At 50.2% G+C, this 21,041-nt stretch overlaps 9 protein-coding genes across 9 annotated transcripts; 5 read left to right on the plus strand and 4 right to left on the minus strand.

The window, feature by feature from the left end:
* Nucleotides 1–29: 29 nt before the first annotated feature.
* BDW70DRAFT_152881 (3' exoribonuclease family protein) lies at nucleotides 30–2,426 on the minus strand (the record flags this gene model as incomplete). The annotated part of the gene is made up of 2 exons (XM_073739528.1): nucleotides 30–1,255; nucleotides 2,411–2,426. The coding sequence occupies 2 exons, from the start codon at nucleotides 2,424–2,426 to the stop codon at nucleotides 30–32; spliced, it is 1,242 nt and encodes a 413-aa protein (XP_073592749.1).
* Nucleotides 2,427–3,315: 889 nt separating this feature from the next.
* Nucleotides 3,316–6,556, plus strand: BDW70DRAFT_142523 (putative metalloreductase transmembrane component). The gene has a single exon (XM_073737939.1). It carries the CDS (start codon nucleotides 3,879–3,881, stop codon nucleotides 6,285–6,287), a length of 2,409 nt encoding a protein of 802 aa, XP_073592750.1. The 5' UTR covers nucleotides 3,316–3,878; the 3' UTR covers nucleotides 6,288–6,556.
* Nucleotides 6,557–6,588: 32 nt separating this feature from the next.
* BDW70DRAFT_142525 (GNAT family N-acetyltransferase) lies at nucleotides 6,589–7,890 on the minus strand. Its single transcript, XM_073737940.1, has one exon. It carries the CDS (start codon nucleotides 7,797–7,799, stop codon nucleotides 6,711–6,713), a length of 1,089 nt encoding a protein of 362 aa, XP_073592751.1. The 5' UTR covers nucleotides 7,800–7,890; the 3' UTR covers nucleotides 6,589–6,710.
* Nucleotides 7,891–8,823: 933 nt separating this feature from the next.
* On the plus strand, nucleotides 8,824–9,814 carry BDW70DRAFT_152884 (SGF11 family protein; the record flags this gene model as incomplete). Its single annotated transcript, XM_073739529.1, has 2 exons — nucleotides 8,824–8,886; nucleotides 8,933–9,814. 2 exons carry the CDS (start codon nucleotides 8,824–8,826, stop codon nucleotides 9,812–9,814), a joined length of 945 nt encoding a protein of 314 aa, XP_073592752.1.
* A 523-nt stretch (nucleotides 9,815–10,337) lies between these two features.
* BDW70DRAFT_142527 (C2HC5-type zinc finger protein) lies at nucleotides 10,338–12,255 on the plus strand. Its single transcript, XM_073737941.1, has one exon. The coding sequence runs from the start codon at nucleotides 10,409–10,411 to the stop codon at nucleotides 11,990–11,992; it is 1,584 nt and encodes a 527-aa protein (XP_073592753.1). The 5' UTR covers nucleotides 10,338–10,408; the 3' UTR covers nucleotides 11,993–12,255.
* Nucleotides 12,256–12,420: 165 nt separating this feature from the next.
* On the plus strand, nucleotides 12,421–13,703 carry BDW70DRAFT_104340 (uncharacterized protein). Its single transcript, XM_073734363.1, has 4 exons — nucleotides 12,421–12,675; nucleotides 12,770–12,865; nucleotides 12,922–13,248; nucleotides 13,344–13,703. The coding sequence occupies exons 1-4, from the start codon at nucleotides 12,574–12,576 to the stop codon at nucleotides 13,494–13,496; spliced, it is 678 nt and encodes a 225-aa protein (XP_073592754.1). The 5' UTR covers nucleotides 12,421–12,573; the 3' UTR covers nucleotides 13,497–13,703.
* Nucleotides 13,540–15,640, minus strand: glkA (glucokinase glkA). Its single transcript, XM_073734364.1, has 3 exons — nucleotides 15,537–15,640; nucleotides 15,256–15,450; nucleotides 13,540–15,200 (listed from the first exon to the last, which is right to left on the minus strand). The coding sequence occupies exons 2-3, from the start codon at nucleotides 15,433–15,435 to the stop codon at nucleotides 13,911–13,913; spliced, it is 1,470 nt and encodes a 489-aa protein (XP_073592755.1). The 5' UTR covers nucleotides 15,436–15,450; nucleotides 15,537–15,640; the 3' UTR covers nucleotides 13,540–13,910.
* A 1,200-nt stretch (nucleotides 15,641–16,840) lies between these two features.
* On the plus strand, nucleotides 16,841–18,058 carry BDW70DRAFT_104349 (Mic19 family protein). Its single transcript, XM_073734365.1, has 3 exons — nucleotides 16,841–17,004; nucleotides 17,156–17,213; nucleotides 17,296–18,058. Exons 1-3 carry the CDS (start codon nucleotides 16,946–16,948, stop codon nucleotides 17,806–17,808), a joined length of 630 nt encoding a protein of 209 aa, XP_073592756.1. The 5' UTR covers nucleotides 16,841–16,945; the 3' UTR covers nucleotides 17,809–18,058.
* A 1-nt stretch (nucleotide 18,059) lies between these two features.
* BDW70DRAFT_104357 (ribonuclease P/MRP protein subunit POP1) lies at nucleotides 18,060–21,002 on the minus strand. The gene is made up of 2 exons (XM_073734366.1): nucleotides 20,567–21,002; nucleotides 18,060–20,467 (listed from the first exon to the last, which is right to left on the minus strand). The coding sequence occupies exons 1-2, from the start codon at nucleotides 20,891–20,893 to the stop codon at nucleotides 18,119–18,121; spliced, it is 2,676 nt and encodes an 891-aa protein (XP_073592757.1). The 5' UTR covers nucleotides 20,894–21,002; the 3' UTR covers nucleotides 18,060–18,118.
* Between the last annotated feature and the right edge of the window lie 39 nt (nucleotides 21,003–21,041).

The following is a 21,041-nucleotide window of genomic DNA, read 5'->3' on the forward strand; positions in this document are numbered from 1 at the left end:
CGTCGTAAACATCATACTCGTAGGACAATTCAACACTGCCCTAGAATCTGGTTTATCTCGTCCCATCTTCGGGCCGAAATCTCCACTAACTCTTTTAATTCTCCTCTGTCCACTGCGAACCCGCCATTCTTCTCCATTTTCAGAATGTTGACCTCGCCATTTGCGGTTTTATCTACGACGAGACAGACTCTCTCCTGAGTTAATCCTTCCTCATAACCATCAGGGTCTGCCAAAATCCATCGTCGTTGAATATTCTTCCTATCGCCCTCCGCTGATTTCCTGTCTCCTTTTGCGTCTGGAATAATAACCGCTCTCCAACCCGCCGCTGCATCGGCTTCGAAGACGCCAAAAGAACTGGCAACGGGCAGTCCCCGCAGCGATAGCTTGCGAGCCTCAGAGACGAGATCCGAACATACCACCGTCTCATTATCAGCATCCCACCATGCGCGTGGCAGTTTTGTGTCACGGAGAGCTGCCAGGACGGCAGTCCAAGCGGCGTCGAACGGATTTCCTGCCAGCGAGATGATCATGATATCTATGTAGAGGACCCAGAAGGCCTTGATCTCGCGTCTCTCCAGGGTAGCCTCATCAGAATCCTGCCTGGTATCCACATCCATCTGTTCACCTTCTTTATGACGTTCCAGCTCTTCCGCTCCGAAGTTCGGTTGTTGGTACCATATTTCCAGGTCCTCAGCCCGGACTAGCCGCGAGCTATGCAATAAAGATAGAATCTGATGTGATAGAGACTGCGCCAATGTAGAAGGGGGCGCGCCGGGGATGAATCCAGGAGCGCACCCGGTGCTCAGCGAGAGATTTGGTACGAGTAAGCTGAAGTTTTCAATATACGAGTTATCTTCGACTTCGTCTTCTTTCGAGCTATCTTCACGGTTTTCGCCGAGATTTCCGGTTGGATTTGTCACTTTCCGTCGCTTGTTGGAGGTAGAAGGGGATGAGGATGAATGTGAGACGCTCCATGAGGCAATGTCTTCTGTGTGTAGGATCTCCGCTTTGATGCCGCATACGGCTGTAGTGTCACCGACTCGCACAACAGCACTGCCATTTGTGTGCGTTAAAGAGCCGGTATTCGCGGAAGTGACGCGAAACTGCTGAGGGGAGCGACCATTGGCTCGAATGGATTGCTGTTGGCTTGATGCGGGGGGCGAGAGGTGAGCGAGGAGGTAGGCGTGAGGTTGGAGTCGGGCGAATTGAGAAGGGGGAAGTGCGAGTGACGGCGCTGAAGCCTGCGGAACTGCTGCTGTGGTCGACGTCATTTCTCTGGACCAGGGACTTGAGAGCTTGATCCCTCGATTGGATTTCGCGGTTGAAATGCTGCGAAGAAAATCGGATTTTCTGCGGCAGAATGCATGAAGGCGGTGAATAGCATATAGTTGCCGCAAGACCACTGCAGTCCGCCAACACCACTTATCCATATCTACATTTACGAGCTGTGCAACCCTTCCGCTCTAGAACTGACCAAAATCATTCACCATGGGTAGCTTTGCTGCCATAATCTATCTCAATGGCATCAACAAGATCGTGCTTTTCTGGCGGCTATAGTAGGCCTAATTATCATGGCTTCGCACTCAACAACTGCGACCTGGAAAGATGTTACTGTATGAGCGAGACCACTAATCCGACCGCCACTGCTCTCAATGACGGGGTAGGCGTCTGATATTCTCGCCTGGTTCTTCTTAAAAAGGCATGTGATACATGCAAATGAGCCTGGATTTTACTATGTGCCCCAGGTATGATGACCTCTAGCATCCGATGACGAGAGGCTTGAGATACTTCTAGACGCCACCCTGGGCGAAGTCTCTGCGGCTTTTATTCAATTGTAACCGGCACCAGCTGAAGCCGATGCTAATTCTCCGTCATTTCCATGAATCTTTAAGCCGTCTCCACCCCTGCAAGCAGGAACTAATGCCTCCAATGAGGAAATAAACCAATCAGGCACAATTGAATGACATCTCAACCATAGATTCCCATTGTCTTCGGTTTGGGAACGCTAGCAGCAATGTCATTACTGCCGATGCAGTGCTTTCGCTGCCTCACGAAGACCTACCGATCTGACGCTGATTTTATCCATAATGACGAGTTTGTTCTTCGAAAAGCGCGTATATAACGTGTTCCATGTGCATTACAGTCCTTTGAACCTGAACAATTCTGAGGTCTTTGGCGTGTGACTATACACCAATGCTCAGTGCCCGTATTTGTACCATACGGCTCAGTTGGAGCTTTTAACGTGGCATTCCCCACTCAAAAGCAGCGTTGTTGACTCACCTGTCATGCACACCTTTGGGGCGGAGATATTGAGTAATGGTAAATGTTTGACGATTTTCCCTGCCTATGAGATGGTATGTGAAGAGTATGAGTTTATGAGTCTATAGATTATCCAGCCAACCACCCGAACTCGTCCAGGACGCCATGTCGCTACGGGAGAGAGTGGAGGTTGCGAGGACATATCCTATATGCTTTCCTCCAAATTGGCATCTTTCGCGTCTTCGAAAGTCTGGGTGCTTGAGTCTTGTGCTGGTAGACGACAGAATTGACAGCAATGGCGATGGGATTGCGGTTCCTATAGGATCTAGGGCATTTCGGCATTGGTTGTTCTATATTTCCAACTGAACAGTGACAACTACTCAGACTCCTTGGTCTTGCAAAAATGGTTGATGCGTAACATCTCGCTAGCGACACTGAATCTATAGAAAGCATTGTTCTGGTCTTGCTTTACTTGTTTGTTAGGGCGTTTGGTCACAATGTGATCTGGATTCGTATGCACAATATCTGCCAGCTCAGGAGAATTCCAGATATTAACCTGCACCTCTCTTCAGGCGCCATCTGAGCGTCTACTAAGTCACATGAGCGTGTGTTACGGTCGGGTCCTCTTACGTCTCCTCCGTTCTTATCGAGTCTTACCGACCAATATCGCCCCGCGTGGAGAGAAAAGCTTTCCCCCATGTGCAACATCCATATAATTTCTCCCTGGTACCGGGCATCAAAGGTGCGCTGAAAGGAATCGATATACTCAATCAAACTTTTTTCTCATCGGAGCTCACAAATCAGTGATTTCTCCTAAAAGAAGAGTTGCTTATCGCAGACTTGGAGCGAATGAGAGAGCCCAGCTTACCGCCGAACCCATGCGGACCCCGCCCAATCACGCCGCCATAAGGCCTGCTCAAGGTGACGAGAGCCCAGGCCATCGCATTAGCGGGGATCGAACTGACCATATTCTGCAGAAATGGCACAGTTTGGCACATCCCTCCACGGTCAATGGTTGGCCACGGCTTCAGCAAGGCACCGGTCCAGCCAATCCACTATTCGTCTCGCAGGAGATCTCCCTTCTAAGTTCGCCAGATGCAAGAGACGAAGTCCTGTACCGCCGAACTGTGTTCTTCCCGCATGGGAAGTGTGACAACCAATTACTATCACTGCTCCATCCATGTTGCCAGGGAGTTCATGACCGGTGCTGAGGATGCTGAGCGTAAGCTCAAAGTCCGGTTGTTCTTCCCCTCCTCTGCCATGCACCTTTTTCATCTCTCGGCCGCCCACAAGAGAAGTTCTAACTGTTTGCTTCATTCGTTCTGCGCCGATCACATCTTATCTCTCTACATACTCGCTAGTCTCGACGGCGACTAGGAAAAAGAAAGTCTTGACGTTGTCGAGATCACTAAGATCAAAGTGCTATGGTTACCAACGAACTCTCTGCTCAATGATTTGACTGAGGGTTTGAGAATAAACAGCAGACGAATCTCGCTCTTTCATCGTCACCTGGTCTCTGGTTTTGAAGCTGGTTTCCTGGGACGTGGACCCAGCCCACGAGCTCATTGAGGTTGTGACACCGCATCACTCATTGTGGGATTCGAAACCTACGCGAAATCATGCTGCCTTGGGATTATGTTACCATACTTGTGAAGCGCATTGACTTCCCTAGCGATACTCCCTGGGGTGATGCGGTGCTTGAAGAACGCCAGCGCGATTCATGGTCCAAAGCTGGCAAGTATGGAAGAGGCTGGGTATACTTCTCGTTAGTGCTGCTGGCTATCGCAACAGCAATTCGCTTTTATCATACCTGGGGTGATCGGGTCAGAATCGCTATACACAAGGAGAAACCGCAGGCGGGTTTCCAGAGTCCTCAAGACGAATATGAGCTTCCGAGCGCCGCTACAGATAGCTCCACTACGCTGTTTTTCCCAGCGCAGGGGTCCCTCCATACCAAACAACAGTCATCTGTTTCGACTGTGGCACCGCTGAATAATGCTATTGCACTCGCACGCTGGATCTTCTACCGTTCTCTTCCGGAGGTACGAGTAGGGAAGTACCGGATTGTTTTCCCTTCGCTTGGAGCGTCGGCGATCATTCTCGCGGCGTTGGTTTTCGTCACGCTCTATTGCTTTGTCCCACAACCGCTCTACTACTCGTCTATTAGGGTTGGTTCGCCTCCTTTGGCTATTCGCGCAGGAATGCTCGCAGTTGCAATGATTCCGTGGATCGTGGCGATGAGTACAAGGGCAAATTTCATCAGCATGTTGACTGGTATCGGCCATGAGAGATTAAATGTGCTTCATCGCTGGGCTGGCTATATTTGCCTGTTCTTGAGTCTGGTCCACACAGTTCCTTTCTACGTCACACCAATCTGGGAGCATGGCATGCTGGAGATATACCAGTTATACCTCGCGCCTCACATATACGTGTATGGCACTGGTTTGGCGGCACTTGTGCCTCTGGTTTTCCTGTGTATCCATTCGCTACCGATTTTGAGGAACTGTATGTACGAGTTGTTCCTGAAGCTTCACCTACCCGTATCTGTCATCTTCGTTGCTATGCTTTTCTGGCACACCAAGAACTACCTATCGTCGTGGGCCTATCTGTGGTCTACTGTCGCCATATTGGTCCTTTCTTACGTTGTGAGATTGGGCTACCTCAACTGGACTAACCCATTGCGATTGTCATTCATGATCGGTGAAGATTCCGCAATCACCGTCCTACCGCAGAACGCGGTTAAAGTTACTGTCCCGACTCAGATGAGGTGGAAGCCTGGCCAATATGTGTACTTGCGCATGCCAGGAGTTGCGTTCTTTCAGAATCATCCTTTCACCATTGCCTCGCTATGCAGCAACGATTTCCCGTCCGAGTACGGTGAGGAATACCGTGACTTAGCCCTCGTATTCCGACCATTTCGTGGATTCACGCGCAATGTCCTTCGCAAATCCGTCGAATACGGACCTTTCAAAACATGGACCGCCTTCCTCGAGGGGCCCTACGGAGGTATGCGGCGGCAGATGGCAGCTTTTGACGATGTTATCTTTTTTGCCGGCGGTAGTGGTATTACTGCTATTGCCAGCCACTTGTTGGACTTGATTAAGAAGATGCGCGAGGGCAAGGCCGTGACGAAATCGGTTCGAGTCATCTGGGCCCTGAGAGACCCGGAATCTATTGACTGGTTCAAGGAAGAGCTGCGCATCTGCAGAGACCATGCACCTCTCAACACAGTGCACTGTTACTTCTTCCTTACAGGTGTCAAGGATGACAGCGGCCACCCGTTTCCATTCCAGGACCAGCAACTATACCGTGACATCGTACAGGAGAAAATCTATGATACGCTTCAGGAGATTGAAAAGCGCAGCTCAGCATACATCCGTGAAGAAGCCGCCGGGGACGAGGAGCGAGAGAAGGAATTGCGTAGAGAAAACGAAGATACCCTCACTGCGCTTCCTCCTCGCATCTACACATCAAACCTTCCGCGTTCTTCCAATTACCAATCCCCATTGCAAAGCACCGGCCTCTCACCCTACCAACAATCCTCTTACCAGTCGCCTAATCAGTCTCCCTACCAGTCTCCCTATCAATTACAACATCCCCAATTGCAGTCTCCATCCCCATATCTCCACAAATCCACCTACGTCTCTCCGCAGACCCCCACAAACATCCCCTTCGATTTCGGCTTCAATCAATCCCAAACCCAATCACAACCCCAGCCACCAACGACAGCCCTTCCCCAGCTGACAATCCAAACGATTTCCGCCGCAACCGCCCGCCCAAACCCACGCTTTGCATCTCTACCTCTTCAAAAACGCAACGGGTGGAAAATCGATTATTGCCGTCCTGACGTCTCCCAAATGCTCAACGATTTCTCGAAGACGTTCGGGCGACGGACTTGCGTTTATGTCTGTGGCCCTCCGAGTCTGCGCATGGAAGTCTCTGATGCTGTTGCGAGGCTGCAGTCGTTGGTGTTGACGGATTCGTCCAAAGATGAGATTTTCCTGCATACGGAGAACTATAATATTTAAACTCCAAAGGCTCCGTTTTATGTGCCACTATAATGTTTCATAAATACTTTGTTATTTGAATGCCATTTTAATACCATGGTATTTTGCAAGTTGGCTTTTCTTAGGTTCGTTCTCTGTTTCACTTGATATTGAACCTTGGCTGTGGAAGACAATAACATGGTTACGAATGTACATCTGGACGACGCATAAGCAGTGTGCAGCATACATGTATAGCCAAAATAATCTATATATGCATGTTCAGCCGGCGCGACTTATACAGTGAGAGTCCTAGGAACATAATTATTGAAATCATGAGCTGACACAAACATGCCTCTACATTCAGAATATGGGAGTATCTAATAACAAAACGATGAGGGTATCCTAAGCAGCAAAATGCAAGGACGACGAAAAGAAAGGCCCAAAACTAGTCTAAAAAAGAAGATCTTACACCTCCCCATCAGTCTTTCTCCTTTTTCTTGCTGATCCATCCAGTAGCGTAGACTCTGTGAATGAATGAACGCCAAGTTGCTCCAGCTCAATTTCGTCTTCCGCTTCAACCTTTTCCCAGTCATCATCATTATCATTTGCAGTCGAATCCAGGGAGTTCTGCCTGTCATTGTGCTGTTTGGCCGGCGGCTGCTGCGTGGCGCTTTCTCTGTGGTCCCGTCGAAGTTGTAGCTTCACTAACCGCGCACCGGAAGGCTTCAGACGGCGATAGTAGTTCTCAACGATTTCCTCTTCAACTTGGAAGCCACGTGAGATGTACCACCTTAAGCCATCCTCGTTTGCTTCGTGCACGTGTGCAGTGACGGAACGAATATTGTAATGTTTCACAAGATCAGATAGCTCATAATCCGCGGGGGAACTGACTTTAGTACTAGGAGAAGACGTGAACAGTAACGAGTTGAGTAACGAAGCTGCGATTCCGCAGCCACGATATGGGGAGAGCAGATGCAGTGTCTGGATGTAGAGGTTGGTCGGTTGCTGCCCATGATCCTCAGACACGCCTTGATTAAGCCTCTCGAGACGGCACCGAATGCCCCCAATAACTTTATCTGTTCCTGTTGTAGGCGACTGGGCAATAGCTGCCGCTGGCGCAAAGGCGGCCGGGTGATCATGGTAGATGGCCACGCGCGAGACGGACGCGATCACAGGATCCGTAACGGTGGCGGTGTAGAAAGAGTTTTGATAGCGAATGGGCAAGAGCAGGCTCGTTATTCGAGAAAGTGACGGGATATGTGCTGTGTTCACTGGTTCTATCGTGACGTGCTCGTGAGGAGTAGGGTAGCCTGGTTGAATGGGGTGAGGATAGGCGAGGGGCTGGAAGGACGTGTCTTTGGCGGTCAGTGGTAGCTTCGCAGTCATATTAACGACTGGTGGCGCTGACAGTGGAGGAGCTGCCATGGGAGGAGGGTATTTTGGAGGTTTTCCATGAGCATTTCGTGATGGCGGGAATGAGTGTTGGGGAAGTGGGGGGGACGCGGAAGAGGACCGCTTGGCCTGGTGAGCTTTGGCAAAGAACTGATATGCCATCTATGAAATTTACTAGCTAAAGGAAATAACGTAGGTATGTCTCAAGAATGACTAGCAGTAGAAGCGAAGGATGGTGGTGGAGAGAGTAAGACATGAGACCCCGGACCTGGCGGAGCAGGACAGACACCCTACGCGGACAAACGCGACATTGACAAGGCGGAGATGGCGATAAGATAAGATTCAGCGGCAGAATTAATAAGATGAACAACCTGAGGCCAGCAAGGCCAGCGGCTCTTCACCACCTTAACTCATGCGGTCCACGACTGTTCTCCAGCAGCACCATCCGCGCTTCTTCTGACTTGGTATCAATTTTCTTGGGCCTGATCTGCGGAGGATCAGAAATATATATATATACATATATATGTTTGATTCGTGTACTGTGGTTCATAGATGTGATGAGGTAAGCCCAATCTGGGGTGCCGTTCCGTTTTAAGGTTACCATGCGAACATTAACACTCCCTTGAGCAGCTTCCAGTGTTCCTGAAAATAATATAACTTTCGCTCATCCACGACTCTAGAGACAGATGGCTTTTACCTGAACGGTTGTCCGTGTTATTTCCGAGTTCAGCGCCGCTTCATTGATTACTGACGCTCCTTCGCCCTTTTTTTTGATCTCGGCCTCGATCTTCCGCGCCCTTATTTATATCGCAACCAATTCCCTCGGAGGTATCGGCTCAGGGCTTCTTTCCTTTCGCTTTATATTTGGAATTCCGCATGGTACATGGAGTCACAATTTCTGGGTTGAGAATTCTCGCAGCTGCGCTCTTGATCCATAGTCGGGTTACGGGCCGAGGGCATCAAACATCTCTTGAGGATTCGTAATTAAAGGTTAGTTTGACCATACACTACTACAAACTACTGTGCATCAAAGCTCTTGCGCTGGTCTCCGCTCGCCGAGCAGTCTGACGAGCCCCAGTAGGTGGATTTGCAGCCATCTGGCATTCTGATCTCGATAGTGACTGCTTTTCGCCGGTTAAGGACACACCTGAAATTTCTGACGCTCTGATTCTAGGGAATTGTAGTCATGGGCGAATCGAATGGGACTGAGGGCCAAAGCGCCTATCCACCAGGGACGATTGCGAAACTGGTACGTTCTTCACACTAGTTCGCTAAATTCAGTGCTAATAGATCAGACTTGTGACGTTTTGAATGATACCTTTTACAACATCATTCATGATATTGTCGCCAAAGTTCATCGCGAAGAGAAGGTGGCCCGGATGCGCTCCGCAGTAGTCGTTGCAAGGCAGAAGGCAGAGGAAGAAGTGGCTAGACGGCGCGAAGAGGCCGGGGCTAAGCCCGCTGGCCCGGTCAGAACTGGTGATCAGGAGTCGGAAGATTTTAAGGACATCCGAATTGAAACCGATGCAGCTATCTTCGAAGACGGCAAGGTTTACCTCAAGGGCAATCCGCTTAATACTACGAAAGAGATTATTTGCCCCGATTGCCGTTTACCTCGTCTGTTATATCCGGTGACTGGACTTGGAGCTCGGCCTCCTCCTGATCCTTACAGGGAATACTGTCAGAGGCAGCCCATGATCAGCAAACCCGGGCACGATGTGCATGGGAACCCTTTTGCGACCGATAAGTTGAATCCAAAGAAGAAAAAGCAAACGAATACGTCAAATACACCAGCGTCGAGTCCTCCTACAACACCCGATAGCTCCTTTAAACAAGCGGCGCCAGAGAAGGTGTCGTTTCCGACAGTCAAATGTCCGAATTGCCCGCGTTACTTTGTTGTCACACGAGTAGCACAGCATCTAGATCGATGCCTCGGCCTTTCTGGCAGACAAGTCAACAGAAATAAAACACCACAGGACATTAGCAGTAACACACCAGCTTCCGCTCCACCCAAGCGCCCCTTGGATGACGATACTCCGTCAGCACTGCCAAAGAAGAAGAAGCTTAGTGCTCCGAAAAAGTTATCTGGGAAAAAACCACCTCCTCCGAGCAAGTTGAAGAACGGCATAACCCCGGACATGGCCGAAATCAAGACCGAAGCGAATGGGGATGCATAATCCTCTTCTTCAGCCACCCTCTTTTCATCGCAGGCGGACCCGTGTGACTGGGCTGAACATATTATTCTCCATAATGACCTTGACACGTACATATTTGGCATATCCGGCGCAACAGGACCTAGTCCATCTTGACAAAAGTCTAAAATCATGACTTTACCCCTCTATTCATTCTTTTTTTTTTCCTTCTGTCTTTCTATCTTCAGGATTATGGGTTTGCTTTACTTTTGGGAATAGATGATTATGTGGTTGAATGAATGTACAATAGCCTGAGATGATGAATCTCGGGTTCTGAATCTGATCATTTTCTGATCATTCGCAAGAAAACGTCAGGTATATTTTCAAGATCAAGTTACCTGCACTTTCTAGAACTTCCTAACTCTGGAGCTTTGAGGACAACGAACAGTACTGTAGGCAAGGCGATGTTGCTGCCTTGAAATCTAGGCAGAGACGGTAGTTAACTTGACTAACTTATCCGCCCGCATCGTGGATCATCATGATTCATCTTCAAGTAGTGATATATATACCCCATCTCTGCTTCTTCTCTAATGCTGTGACTTAAGCTATCTATACTATTGTATTCATTGCTACACCAAAATGAGTTTAAAGCAACTCTCATCAATCCTGCCCCTCGACGATGAATCTTTAACGGAAATCCTCAATTATACCGCCACTCTCTCTAAAGAAGAAGGCGCAGAACACCTCAAAAATCTTCTGGGCGATTCTCCCGCCGCATTCGAATTTATCTCTGCGTTCAACGCAAGACGAGGAGATCCTACTTCCGCAAGCTCTTCCACTTTACGCCAGCAGGAAACGTCTCGGCTGTCGCCATCAGAAACTCCAAGTCCGAGTTCGAATTCCGGGCCAGGTAGGAAGAATAAGAAGACAAAACCACCGCTGCATAGCGCGGGACCTGTACGGCGGCCAGCCGATTTTGGAAATGTCGCAGGGGGTTACAAGAAGGCGGACATGGAGCAGGATTACATGAGTGAGAGGAGCGGGGTCAAGGCGTTAGATGTTGGACTTGGATCAAGCTCGAGCTTGAGAGTTCCGTCGCACCAGGGGTCCGCGGCGTCGTCGCGGGGTCAGTCGCCTGACTCTCTGACAGGACGGGGTGGAGGAGGAGGAAAAGCTCCTCCCTCTGCAACTGGGCCAGTTATATCAGATCTTCTGCCGAATGTGAAGTCCAAGGCGGCGAAGCATTCGAGGGCTGGCGGAGGAAGTTCAGGTCATGGCACAGTGACGCCAAAAGGCTCCAGATCCCTAACTACAAACAACATATCTGATTTAACAGCGGCAATTGCGGCGTTAGAGGTCTCTACGAATCCGACACTAAGTACAGAGCGGAGGAAATGTACATGCTACGGGACGCTGCATCCGGTCTTTGACGCGGCGCCAAACTGCCTAAATTGCGGGAAGATCATCTGTTCGTTAGAAGGGTTGCAGCCGTGTTCATTCTGCGGAACACCCTTGCTTTCTAACGACGAGATTCAGAGTATGATTCGTGAACTGCGGGCCGAGCGGGGACAGGAGAAGATGCGCGCGCACAATGAGAGTCAGCACCGGGAGGGCGGGCCTGGCATGGCCGCCGGTTCATCACAGTCGCAATCTTCGAGCAAGCTGGAAGCGGCAAAAGCACACAGGGACAAGCTTCTACAGTTCCAAGCACAAAACGCGAAACGTACGCGTGTTGTTGATGAGGCTGCGGACTTCGAGACGCCCTCCGTTGCGTCGACCCTCTGGATGACGCCATCACAGCGAGCGCTGGCGCTCAAAAAGCAGCAACGGATTATGCGCGAGATGGAAGAGAAGGCACGGCCGGAGTGGGAGAAGAAGAAGACCATAATGAGCCTGGATATCAAAGGCGGTCGCGTCAGGAGGGTGTATCAGACGGCGCCGGCTGAGACTTCTGCGCCCGTTGAAGATGAAGAAACCGAGGACCTCACTTATGATGTCGGTCGCCAGCGGAGCGGTGGCGAGGCGTTAAGTCGCAATCCTCTACTTGCAGCAGGTGGGCTTATGAGGCCTGTTTGGAAGGCGTCTGAGAAAAAAGAGAAGAAGGGCGAGCCTAAAGAGCGGAAACAGACGTGGCGGAGGGTTCAGGATGATAGAGATGATAACGAGCAGTGGATCTTGGACGGGGGTTTGCATGGGTACACGGAGCCTACGTTGGAGACGTAGAGAGAGGTACACGAAGAATAGAATGCGGCAATGCTTGGACTAGGGGCCCAGGCACTCCTTCCCTGAATAAGAGTAGAAGATATATTGCTTATCTCAGGAGGATTTGGAGTTATATGTGACTGAGTGCGGCTCAAGTAAACTCTTCGAAGCTGGATCTTCCCCGGATTTTTGAGTACTCCGCATCTATCGTCTCCTAAGCTTTCGCGCAGTCCGGATAAAACAAGAGTTAGCTGGCCATAATTCCGCCTGAGCGGAAGATAAGCCTGAAAGTAAAGAGGCAAGCTTCATCTCACAAGTGCTAATGTCTCACATTCCAAGCTTACAGCGGAGTATACTGTTCCTGAGGACACGTGAACACAATCAACACGGAATTTTTTAGTACTACGATCTACCCCAAGCCCCTAGACAGTGTTGACATTCACATATCCATTCAATACCAACTCCATTCCGCTCGTTAACTTGGTTTCATATCTTCTCAAGTCTCTCTTTGATCATAGCCGGCTAAATGAATTCACTGTCAGCAGCATAACAAACCCGGCCAGGACTCCTATTTGCCAATATCGTTCGCGATCATTATCATTATGCCGCCCTACCACCCCCTCCTAGTCATAACAGTCCAAAGTACCATTCTAAATGCGATATCCAATGTTCTGGCGCAGATCATAGACCAGTATAAGAAGGATGTATGTCAATTCCCCTCCTAGACGCGTCGTAGATCCACCTACAGCACCCATCCAAATTATTTTGGAAAATATGGAGTAGTAATCAGCTCTATAGAAACCATTCAGCATGAATATTATCGCCCTCCTCCAATTTATAACATACGGGATCCTCATCGTCCCAGTCAACCATTCCTGGCAGAAGTGGCTTGAGGTATGTACAATCCGCTCGCTCCCCACCACCAAACCACCCTACTAATAACTCAGTAGATCACATTTCCGGGTTTCCTTTTCCAAGCCTCCCCATCTTCCCCAAAAGGAGAAGTAGTCGCAGGAGCAAGATCCTTCTCCCATTCGCCAGCTCTAAGTAACGGCACTAGCCAAATTATTGAGGTGAAAGAGAAACTCATCCCAGCACCATCAACCAATTGGAAACCGTCAACGCTGTCAGGGAGGAAACGACGAATCTTCAACTTCGGCATGAAGTTCCTGCTGGATGGGACGGTCGGCGGGATCATTAATATTGTCCTCTTCGTGGCGCTGATCAATCTACTCAAGGGGGAGAGTTGCGGAAGAGTGTGGGAACTTGTTTTCGAGGTATGTGTTTATCTCCATAATAATTCACTGGTCGAGTTCGCAATGATTTGAATAATGGATCTGCAAGGTTGGGCAGTATGTGTTGACCTGAGCAGGACTTCAAACCGATCATGATTGCTCGATTAAAATATCGCCCTGTGGTATCTACGTTAATGTACACAGTTGTTCCGCTAGATAAAAGAGTAGTATTTGGGAGTGCAGCTGGGGTTATCTGGGGTGTTTATTTGAGTTTATTTGCAGCTGTTTAACCTACATATCAAATCCATTTCTTTTGTTACAGAGTTTCTAGGGTTAGGCAGCCATCTTTGAATGGTTTTTGGCAACGTACCGTAGTCAGCAAGGTCTTTACTCATGAGCTATAGTTGTTTTTGACGGAGTCAAATGTGACGGCATTCATCAAGGTAGAAGCGTGGAACATGTGATTCGTCGTAGATGATAGTCAAAGGGATATTCCCGGATCACACCATAGTCATAATGATACACTTCCATTTCTCATGATGCCTGCCTCTTTGCTGGGTGCCGGGGATACGTAAGGAGCCCAGCTACTGCAGATCAAATACAAGAAGACGTGGAAGCCTCAGGCGGAGGCGAAGAGTTAAGGGAGTCAAACGGCAGGTAAAGAGTATGAACAAGAAAGGAGAAGTCGTCAAGATATGTCATCATCACAGCTGGGGCTTTGCCCCCTCTTTGCTTGCGACAAGGGCAATAAGAGCCGCGCCAACTCCACTGCCGTCCTTCGAGATACCAATCCGCACCTTCTTGTCTCCTGCTTCACCGACCTCGGGAACTTCGCGCATGGCTTCACGCAAGTAGCCCTCAAAGTTGGGGTAGAACTCAACCAAACTCCCGTCAACACCAATGTCCACCAGCTCTTCCTTCAGCTTGCCCGTGGAAATAAGGGTGGCGGCAATAGGAACGGCAGCCAGGCGGGCTGCACGTTTGCCGATGGCGTGAACAACAGTCTGGACTGCCTTGCAGTCATTTTCGCTTGCCCGCTCAACCTTCAGGTGGTCCTTCAGCGCGGATTTAACCTGCTCGAGATCCTTGCTCTTATCTGCCTCGACAATGCTTAGAAGACTAGTGTCAATACCCCATTGTCGGTAGAGGGAAGACGACTCTGGGATGAAGACATCCGAACCCGAAGCCGGCTTAAAGAGACCTTGGGACTTGTGCAAGTCAAGCAAGACCAGACGCAGAATCTCGCCCAAAAACATACCGGAGACGCGTTTTTCGAACATCTGAATACCTGGGTTGTTGCTGTCAGCATCCAGCTGCCGATCGTATTCCGTAGTTGGCAGAACGCTCAAGTGGTTATCGAAGCTACCCCATTCAGCATTGATGATCATCTCGCCGGTTGACTTGTCGTAATCAGAGTGCTCAATCTTAGCCATCTTGGTAATCTTATTGAGTTTCTCGACATAGGCACCGTTCGTGCCTGTTCCGAAGATCGCACCGAGAAAAGTTCCAGTCTCGCCAGGAGACGTGTATGAACGAGCCATGAGCGTACCGACGGTATCATTCACAAGTGCAGCCACGCGCACAGGGAGGTTCAGTTCGTCTATGGCTTCTTGCAGGAGCGCACAAACATCCTGGCCTACGGCGTCGGGAATGTCGAAGCCCTTCGTCCAGCGAATAAGCGTACCCTTGTTAATTCCCAACTGGCGCACAGGAAAGCTAAATGTGAACCCAAGATCAAACAAATCCTCCTCCCTGGCCGTTCCCGCAATCTTGCGTTTCAGATGAGCCTCAAAATGCTCGTTGTGATGGATGCGCAGGAAGGACTCGATCTGGCGCGCGAGAAACAGGAATAGCTCCTTTGCTGATCCTGACGTCATCATCTCGCGAGGAATCATGATCTTGGACTGCGTGAGGGAGAAGGTATGGTTGCCGTGCAAGTCGATAGAGCAGACTCGGAAGTTGGTGCCTCCAAGGTCAACGGCCAAGTACAAGCCCTATTGCAACAATGTCAGACCCGGCTTCGCACTGCTCACAGAGCGGAATCCGTACCTTCTCAGTGCCATTGGGCACAGACGTCACGAAGGTCGGGATCTGACTTAAGGTTGTGCCCTCCTCGGACAACCCCTCCTCAACCTCCCTGATGTACTCCTTCACTCCGCGCTGCACTTCTTCCGGCGAGTACTCGAACTGGCGAGCAATGCGCGTAGCCTCTTCTATTACAGCGGACATGATCGTGGATGATAACTAGACGACCAACCGTCAGATAAGAAAATCTAATCAGAGCGGACATTGCAGCAATTGCAGGCATTCTGGACTTTACTGAGACTTACCTGAGGATATCTGAAAACGTCAAAGCAGGCGGGAAGGCCGTAGATGGGAATATGGACTGGAGTAAGGAGGGGAAATGTGGGAGGCCGTTCTGGAATGGGAGGGAAACAGCGGAGATGGTAGTAATAGAAATAAGATAAGATGAGGCGAACGGACGATTATAATAATTCATAAAGAGGTAAAGTGAAGCAAGGCCGAGATAATTTCATCGACACGGAGGGGTCGATGAGGTCAGTCGAGTGGGTAACAGAACTGCGGACGACTCGGGTTGGCGGGGTTCCATTCCTTTCTGCTCTTCCGGACGCGGCCTTTCATCGGGATCAATCCCCGATGAAACATATATTTTGGTCGGGTTCTTTCGTAGGTCCTGGAAATCTTCAAGAGCTCGTGTTCCGAATCACCTGGAATTGGCGGCATGACAGGCGAGGTAGGAGGTGGCCAAAGCGACTCCATCGCATTCTATCTATGACGCTACGAGACACAGTGGGGATGGCGCGGGCTTTTGCTTCACCGGTGAGAAACAACGGTTAGGATTGGGGCAGGGAACGGAGAAGCAGACGAAAAGAAGACATGGATGCTTCTAGCGGGATTCATCTAGTTCGCTATACAGAGTCGAATTCTACATGGCCCAGGGTGACATGACATGCAGTCGGTGTCAGGAAGCGTACCGTAACCTCAAGATGCTATCTTGGCGCCTGGCATGATCAACTAGTACGATCAATCTTCTTCGAGGCTGACGGTCACGCAGCCTCGCTTTGACTATACCGTCTCACCATCCGGAGACTACTCCGTGGTACCTTGAACTGGCCTAGCTGCTCTTGGTTCTTGGGACACCAGGGGGAGAGTATCAGTTCGTCTCTGCCACCCCCGTCATTGACCCCCACCATTGAGGAGAGTTAGACTTTCGAAGTGTGAAGAAAATATATATATTTGAGAATTGGGTCGTGACCAGCCGAAAAAGATTTTGAAATGAGTGAACTTGATGGCCAGTATGCGCACGATAAAAAAGCAGCGCCTGCACAATCGACGATAATCTCCGTATGACCGAGCTTCTAGCGTAAGCGGATGTTAAGGCTGGCTTGTTTCATGATATATATAGAGAGAGAGCTGCGAAGTATAGTTATCCGTCACCGTACAATATAGAAATACAAGAGGATCAAAGGCTCTTGGAAGTTGATGTTGAAGCTAGTCGCACAACTCCAGCAGATAGTCAACTTATGTAATCCATAACTTTAGGCACGTGACATGCCGGCGGAAATCGGCTGCAGTATCAACCTCTCAGATTCCGGTTGACGACCTCGAATAGCTTCAATCCGCCCATTGCGACCAATCGCGGACCTTCACAGCTGCCTCCGGAGGAAATATATTGGAATCACGTTGAGTGCCCGAGCATCCAATACAACAACACATCATGGGCGCTGGCAGCTCGAAGCCCGAGGCTTCGGCCGGGTCAAAACACATTTTCGAGAGGTATGAATGCAACACTACCCTGGGATTCTATCGGAGCAATTGACTTGATTGAGAGAAGTCAAAGCACCTCTTCTTCCCAGAGCGCATCGTGCGAGCATAGCCATGGCTGATTCTATCCATTGAACCCAAGATAGCTAACTAGATAACCCAGCAACTCCCCCATCCAGTTCTCTTCAAACCTCGTTGACGGTCTCCAATCCAACACCGAAGTACGTCATCCTACATTACGATATTTCCAGAAGTCTTCACTCTGTGAATGAAGCTCAGATGAAGTTGCTAACCACCCCACAGACCGACTCCGCCCGCGCCAAATCTCTCGAACTAGAAATCCAGAACCGCGTTGCTAAAGAACTCGAGCGTCTCCGCGCGCGCGAACAACAAACTCTTGCCGAAATTGAGAAGCGACTGTCCGAAGCCAAGGACACCGGCAGCTTCGCCGCCGCTCCCAGCGCACCAGCCGTAACGCACTACCCTGCCGGCTCACTAGACCTCGACGCACCCCGGATCCCCTTCGCCGGCCGCGAGTACGCTCCTCCCCCGCCTGCTGCTGTCGAAGTGGCTGCTGTGAACAAGGAGCTCAGCCGAGAGTCTGTGAACTCAGATATTGAAGAGTTGCGCGTTAAGCTTGAGGGGAGGAAGAAGCTGGCGGAGTTGGATGAGGGTGTCGCAAAGGCTCAAAAGGACGTCGTTAGCTGTTTGCGGTTGAATGATCGGCGGCCGCTGGATTGCTGGAAGGAGGTAGCTGAGTTCAAGAAGGAAGTTGCGAGGCTTGAGGAGGGATTTGTGGATCGGATTGTGGGTTGATTTGGTCTGGTCTGGCGCATTCGATATGATGTTGTGTGACAGCGCTGTGAGACCAAGAGCAGCAGGCGCGCTTTCGAAAATAGATGTGCTGTTTATTTATACTTGTATTCCTACTATTCACTTGGGGTTATATGCATCTTCTTTACGTCTAATCTGCACAGGCATGCTCTACAGCAGCGAAGCTGAGGCTCTTCATTGATAGCCAGTTCAAAATGAACTCGCGTAGCTACCTAAATCTACGGGTATCATACTAGTAATGTACATTATCACTCTTCTAGCTCTCTTCCCTCAGCTTTTGAGGCCGACATACTCAAACAAGCTCCCAGGAAGCTAAACGTCCGATACTCTCACCCGCATTCCTCACAATACACATATTCCTCTCTCGATTCTTCCCCTTCGTGCCTTTTGCTGTATATCGCACTTTGGACACTAATATTGAGCCGATGCCCGTACCCTTCCCTTCAGCGAGGTTAAAGTTTCCCGTCGTGATGAATCCAATGAGATCCTCTTCAACTGGGACCGGCAAGTGTTCTTTGCGGATTGAGGAAGAGTCAGAATCAAGCAGGATGGACGCTGCAAGCTGCTGTCTGGTAGATTCGGCGTCTTCCTCTGACTTAGCTTTATTTTTGGGGCGCGAACTCTGGCCAGAGATCTCAAATGATGGGCTCTTCGACGTTGATGTTAACGCCGATGCTAACGAAAGCCACTTCTGGCGAAGGTCTAGGTCATTTGAGGGGAGACGATAAATACGTGCACGTGGTGCAGGATGGCCACGAGAATAGAGGGTGAGTTTGACTGTTGCGAGAGCGGACTCGTCCACACTGACTGCAGGGTTATTGATAGCAAGATTCGCCTCGGAATATGGCAGTTGATGAATATTGAATGGTGGTTCAATAGCCGTCTTTTCTTCATCGCACACGATATTATCTGTTTTCGAGCCTTGCTCTTTCTTCGCGTTAGAGTTCTTCTCCTTCTGCTCTTTCGCAGACTCGTCATCACAAGGCTTAACAAGTCTCTCCCAGTCACAAGCCCAGCCGCGCCCAATTTCACCTTTCTGACCGTTGCACAAATCGAGAGAGTCAAATTCGACTCGCCGCCCTTTAGGCCGTCCTTCCCACTCTTTTTTTGCTGCTTCGCGTTCTCGTAGACACCATCTCCAGCCTGCATGAGTGCCCGGGAAATCGCCGGGGAACCAAGGCTCCCCGGTTTCGAAGAAGAGTTGTTGTTGTTCCTTGAGTCCGCCAAACCGCGGATTGCCGCCGCTTGAGAGTGGGTAGTACATGAGGGAGTACCATATGGATGGTACGCACTTCCATGGAAGAAGCACGGTCCAGGCGCCTGAGAAATTGCCGTTCTTTTGCCGAGTACTAGGTCTCACTGCTTGCACGATTACAGGGATTTGAGGATCAGAAGGCTGCGGACGCGGGTACTCGCCCGGCCCTGCTTCTGTTCGTCGTCGGTTAATAGCTTTTTGGCTGGGAAGGTCGCGAATAGCTGCTAATCGGAAACGGCGGTCGAATAGGGCCGGCGACGTTTGGGTTTCATCGGCAGGCCATGTCGACAGTAACACGGCCAATTCTTGCATACTCTGTTCAGAGAACGAAGCTTTCAGTTTTTGAGGAGGGAAGTGAAGTCGAGGGTCTGATACAGAGAATGAGAGAAGAGCATTCTGTGGCAGCGATGAAGGGTTTGTGACTCCCAGAAGAGCACTCCATACGCCCTCTGGGCTATCCGCTGGAGCCTTACCCTGGCCCGATGGTCGTAAGACTGCAAGTAGCGCTTCAGTTGAACCGGGGCCGGTGACGTCGATGCTGCCGATCTCAAACCGAAGGTCTTCAACCATGACCGGCGGGCTCTGCTTCTTTGATATGGCCAGCAGTTCGTTCCAAAGCCGCAAGAACGCAGACGGATGGACTCTGACAAACATCTTCGTTGCATTCTTCCGCTTCTGCTTGCCCTTGTCGTTACTATCGCCATCAGCATCGACCATCTCCGTGTCTTCAATGACTTTACGAGCGCATCGAATGAGAGTAACAGGTGCAATAGGCCTTCGCTGACCCTCAGACTCAAAAGCCCACGCGCGAAGACTTCTCACACCAGCTCTCCATTTTTTTCCTTTTACACCCCAAGCATCGTCTCCCACGACTCCTACAGTTCTGAGTACAGTCTCCAAGGCCGGCTCCGTCCCTTCAAGCTGAATTGTGGAAATATAGCTCATATCCCATGCCACCGCACCCCTAGCACCACTCGCCCGATGTGTAGGTCTATAACTCTTTTCCGTCGGCGACAGTGGCAGCGCAAACCTCCACAACGGATCGTTCGAGGTTGTCATATGGGCGCGTTTCGCGTGGAACATGTGCGTAGGGAGCCATGTTTTCGTACGCTGCCGTTTCTTGAATTTCGGCTCCGGTAGCAACGGTCGTGAGAGCCTGTTTTTCTTAATCTTGGGAACTCGCGGTGCAATGGAGAACGGATGACTTCCGGATTCTTCCAGAGCCTTGTCGCTGTCCTTCTTTTGCTTGGCTTTTAAAGCCGCCCGCTTGGCTTTTGTTTTGGAATTGAGATTCTGTAGACGTCTTGCAGTCTCAAGGCGGATTCGCATGAGCTCTGTTGGTTTTCGTCGGCGCGATGTAACGGTTGGTGTATTGTCCTCGATCATCTATTCCCGTCAGACATTAGCGTAACCGTCCAAGAAAAATGCCATAACGCGATTCTATGAATGGTCAACCCTTGAGGGACAAACAAACCAAGCGCATACCTCTCTCTTAGCTCTAGCCCTCAACCTTCTCGGAACCCTCTTCACATTGTGACTAGCAGTCCGCCGTCTCAGCGATCTCGGCACTTGCTGAAACGCGCGACTCGTGAGAGCGGCTTTCGATCGCTGAATACCAGACTCAAGAGACCTGATCGCAGCCTCCTGAGCTCCAACATAGGCCGCAACATCAAGTTCTCCAGTCGCTGAGAGCGCAGCGCTAGAAGACTGCACCGCCAATGATCGGGCATCGATCGTCTTTGCGCGTTTGCGGGCAGCTGCTGTGTTTTGGCTGGCAAACGCAGGTTTGCGTTTTGTTGGGTCGACACCCATGGTGGCCGGATGGGCGAAACCAAAAGAGCTTCGATGTCGATACAGACGCCGCTATTCTCTCTGTTGTTAGGATTGAAGCTTAAAGCTCCATCCGGAAATTGGATTGACAGGGCTGGGCTTGATAGGGTCTGGGTTCCGCGTTGAATGG

The sequence above is a fragment of the Aspergillus foveolatus genome (assembly GCF_047715535.1).
Source record: "Aspergillus foveolatus strain CBS 279.81 unplaced genomic scaffold BDW70scaffold_61, whole genome shotgun sequence".
In the NCBI taxonomy this organism is placed as follows: Eukaryota; Fungi; Ascomycota; class Eurotiomycetes; order Eurotiales; family Aspergillaceae; genus Aspergillus; species Aspergillus foveolatus.

What these genes read in the sequence shown, in the direction of transcription:
- BDW70DRAFT_142525 (XM_073737940.1), bottom strand. Translation starts at nt 7,799, where the DNA reads ATGGCATATCAGTTCTTTGCCAAAGCTCACCAGGCCAAGCGGTCCTCT.
- BDW70DRAFT_142527 (XM_073737941.1), top strand. Translation starts at nt 10,409, where the DNA reads ATGAGTTTAAAGCAACTCTCATCAATCCTGCCCCTCGACGATGAATCT.
- BDW70DRAFT_104349 (XM_073734365.1), top strand. Translation starts at nt 16,946, where the DNA reads ATGGGCGCTGGCAGCTCGAAGCCCGAGGCTTCGGCCGGGTCAAAACAC. An exon ending in TCAAAACACATTTTCGAGAG is followed by an intron (nt 17,005 to 17,155) that starts GTATGAATGCAA and finishes TAGATAACCCAG; the next exon opens with CAACTCCCCCATCCAGTTCT. An exon ending in GTCTCCAATCCAACACCGAA is followed by an intron (nt 17,214 to 17,295) that starts GTACGTCATCCT and finishes ACCACCCCACAG; the next exon opens with ACCGACTCCGCCCGCGCCAA.
- BDW70DRAFT_142523 (XM_073737939.1), top strand. Translation starts at nt 3,879, where the DNA reads ATGCTGCCTTGGGATTATGTTACCATACTTGTGAAGCGCATTGACTTC.
- glkA (XM_073734364.1), bottom strand. Translation starts at nt 15,435, where the DNA reads ATGTCCGCTGTAATAGAAGAGGCTACGCGCATTGCTCGCCAGTTCGAG. An exon ending in TGCCCAATGGCACTGAGAAG is followed by an intron (nt 15,201 to 15,255) that starts GTACGGATTCCG and finishes TTGTTGCAATAG; the next exon opens with GGCTTGTACTTGGCCGTTGA.
- BDW70DRAFT_104340 (XM_073734363.1), top strand. Translation starts at nt 12,574, where the DNA reads ATGCCGCCCTACCACCCCCTCCTAGTCATAACAGTCCAAAGTACCATT. An exon ending in TAGACCAGTATAAGAAGGAT is followed by an intron (nt 12,676 to 12,769) that starts GTATGTCAATTC and finishes TCAGCTCTATAG; the next exon opens with AAACCATTCAGCATGAATAT. An exon ending in TGTGGGAACTTGTTTTCGAG is followed by an intron (nt 13,249 to 13,343) that starts GTATGTGTTTAT and finishes TGACCTGAGCAG; the next exon opens with GACTTCAAACCGATCATGAT.
- BDW70DRAFT_104357 (XM_073734366.1), bottom strand. Translation starts at nt 20,893, where the DNA reads ATGGGTGTCGACCCAACAAAACGCAAACCTGCGTTTGCCAGCCAAAAC. An exon ending in GGGCTAGAGCTAAGAGAGAG is followed by an intron (nt 20,468 to 20,566) that starts GTATGCGCTTGG and finishes TGACGGGAATAG; the next exon opens with ATGATCGAGGACAATACACC.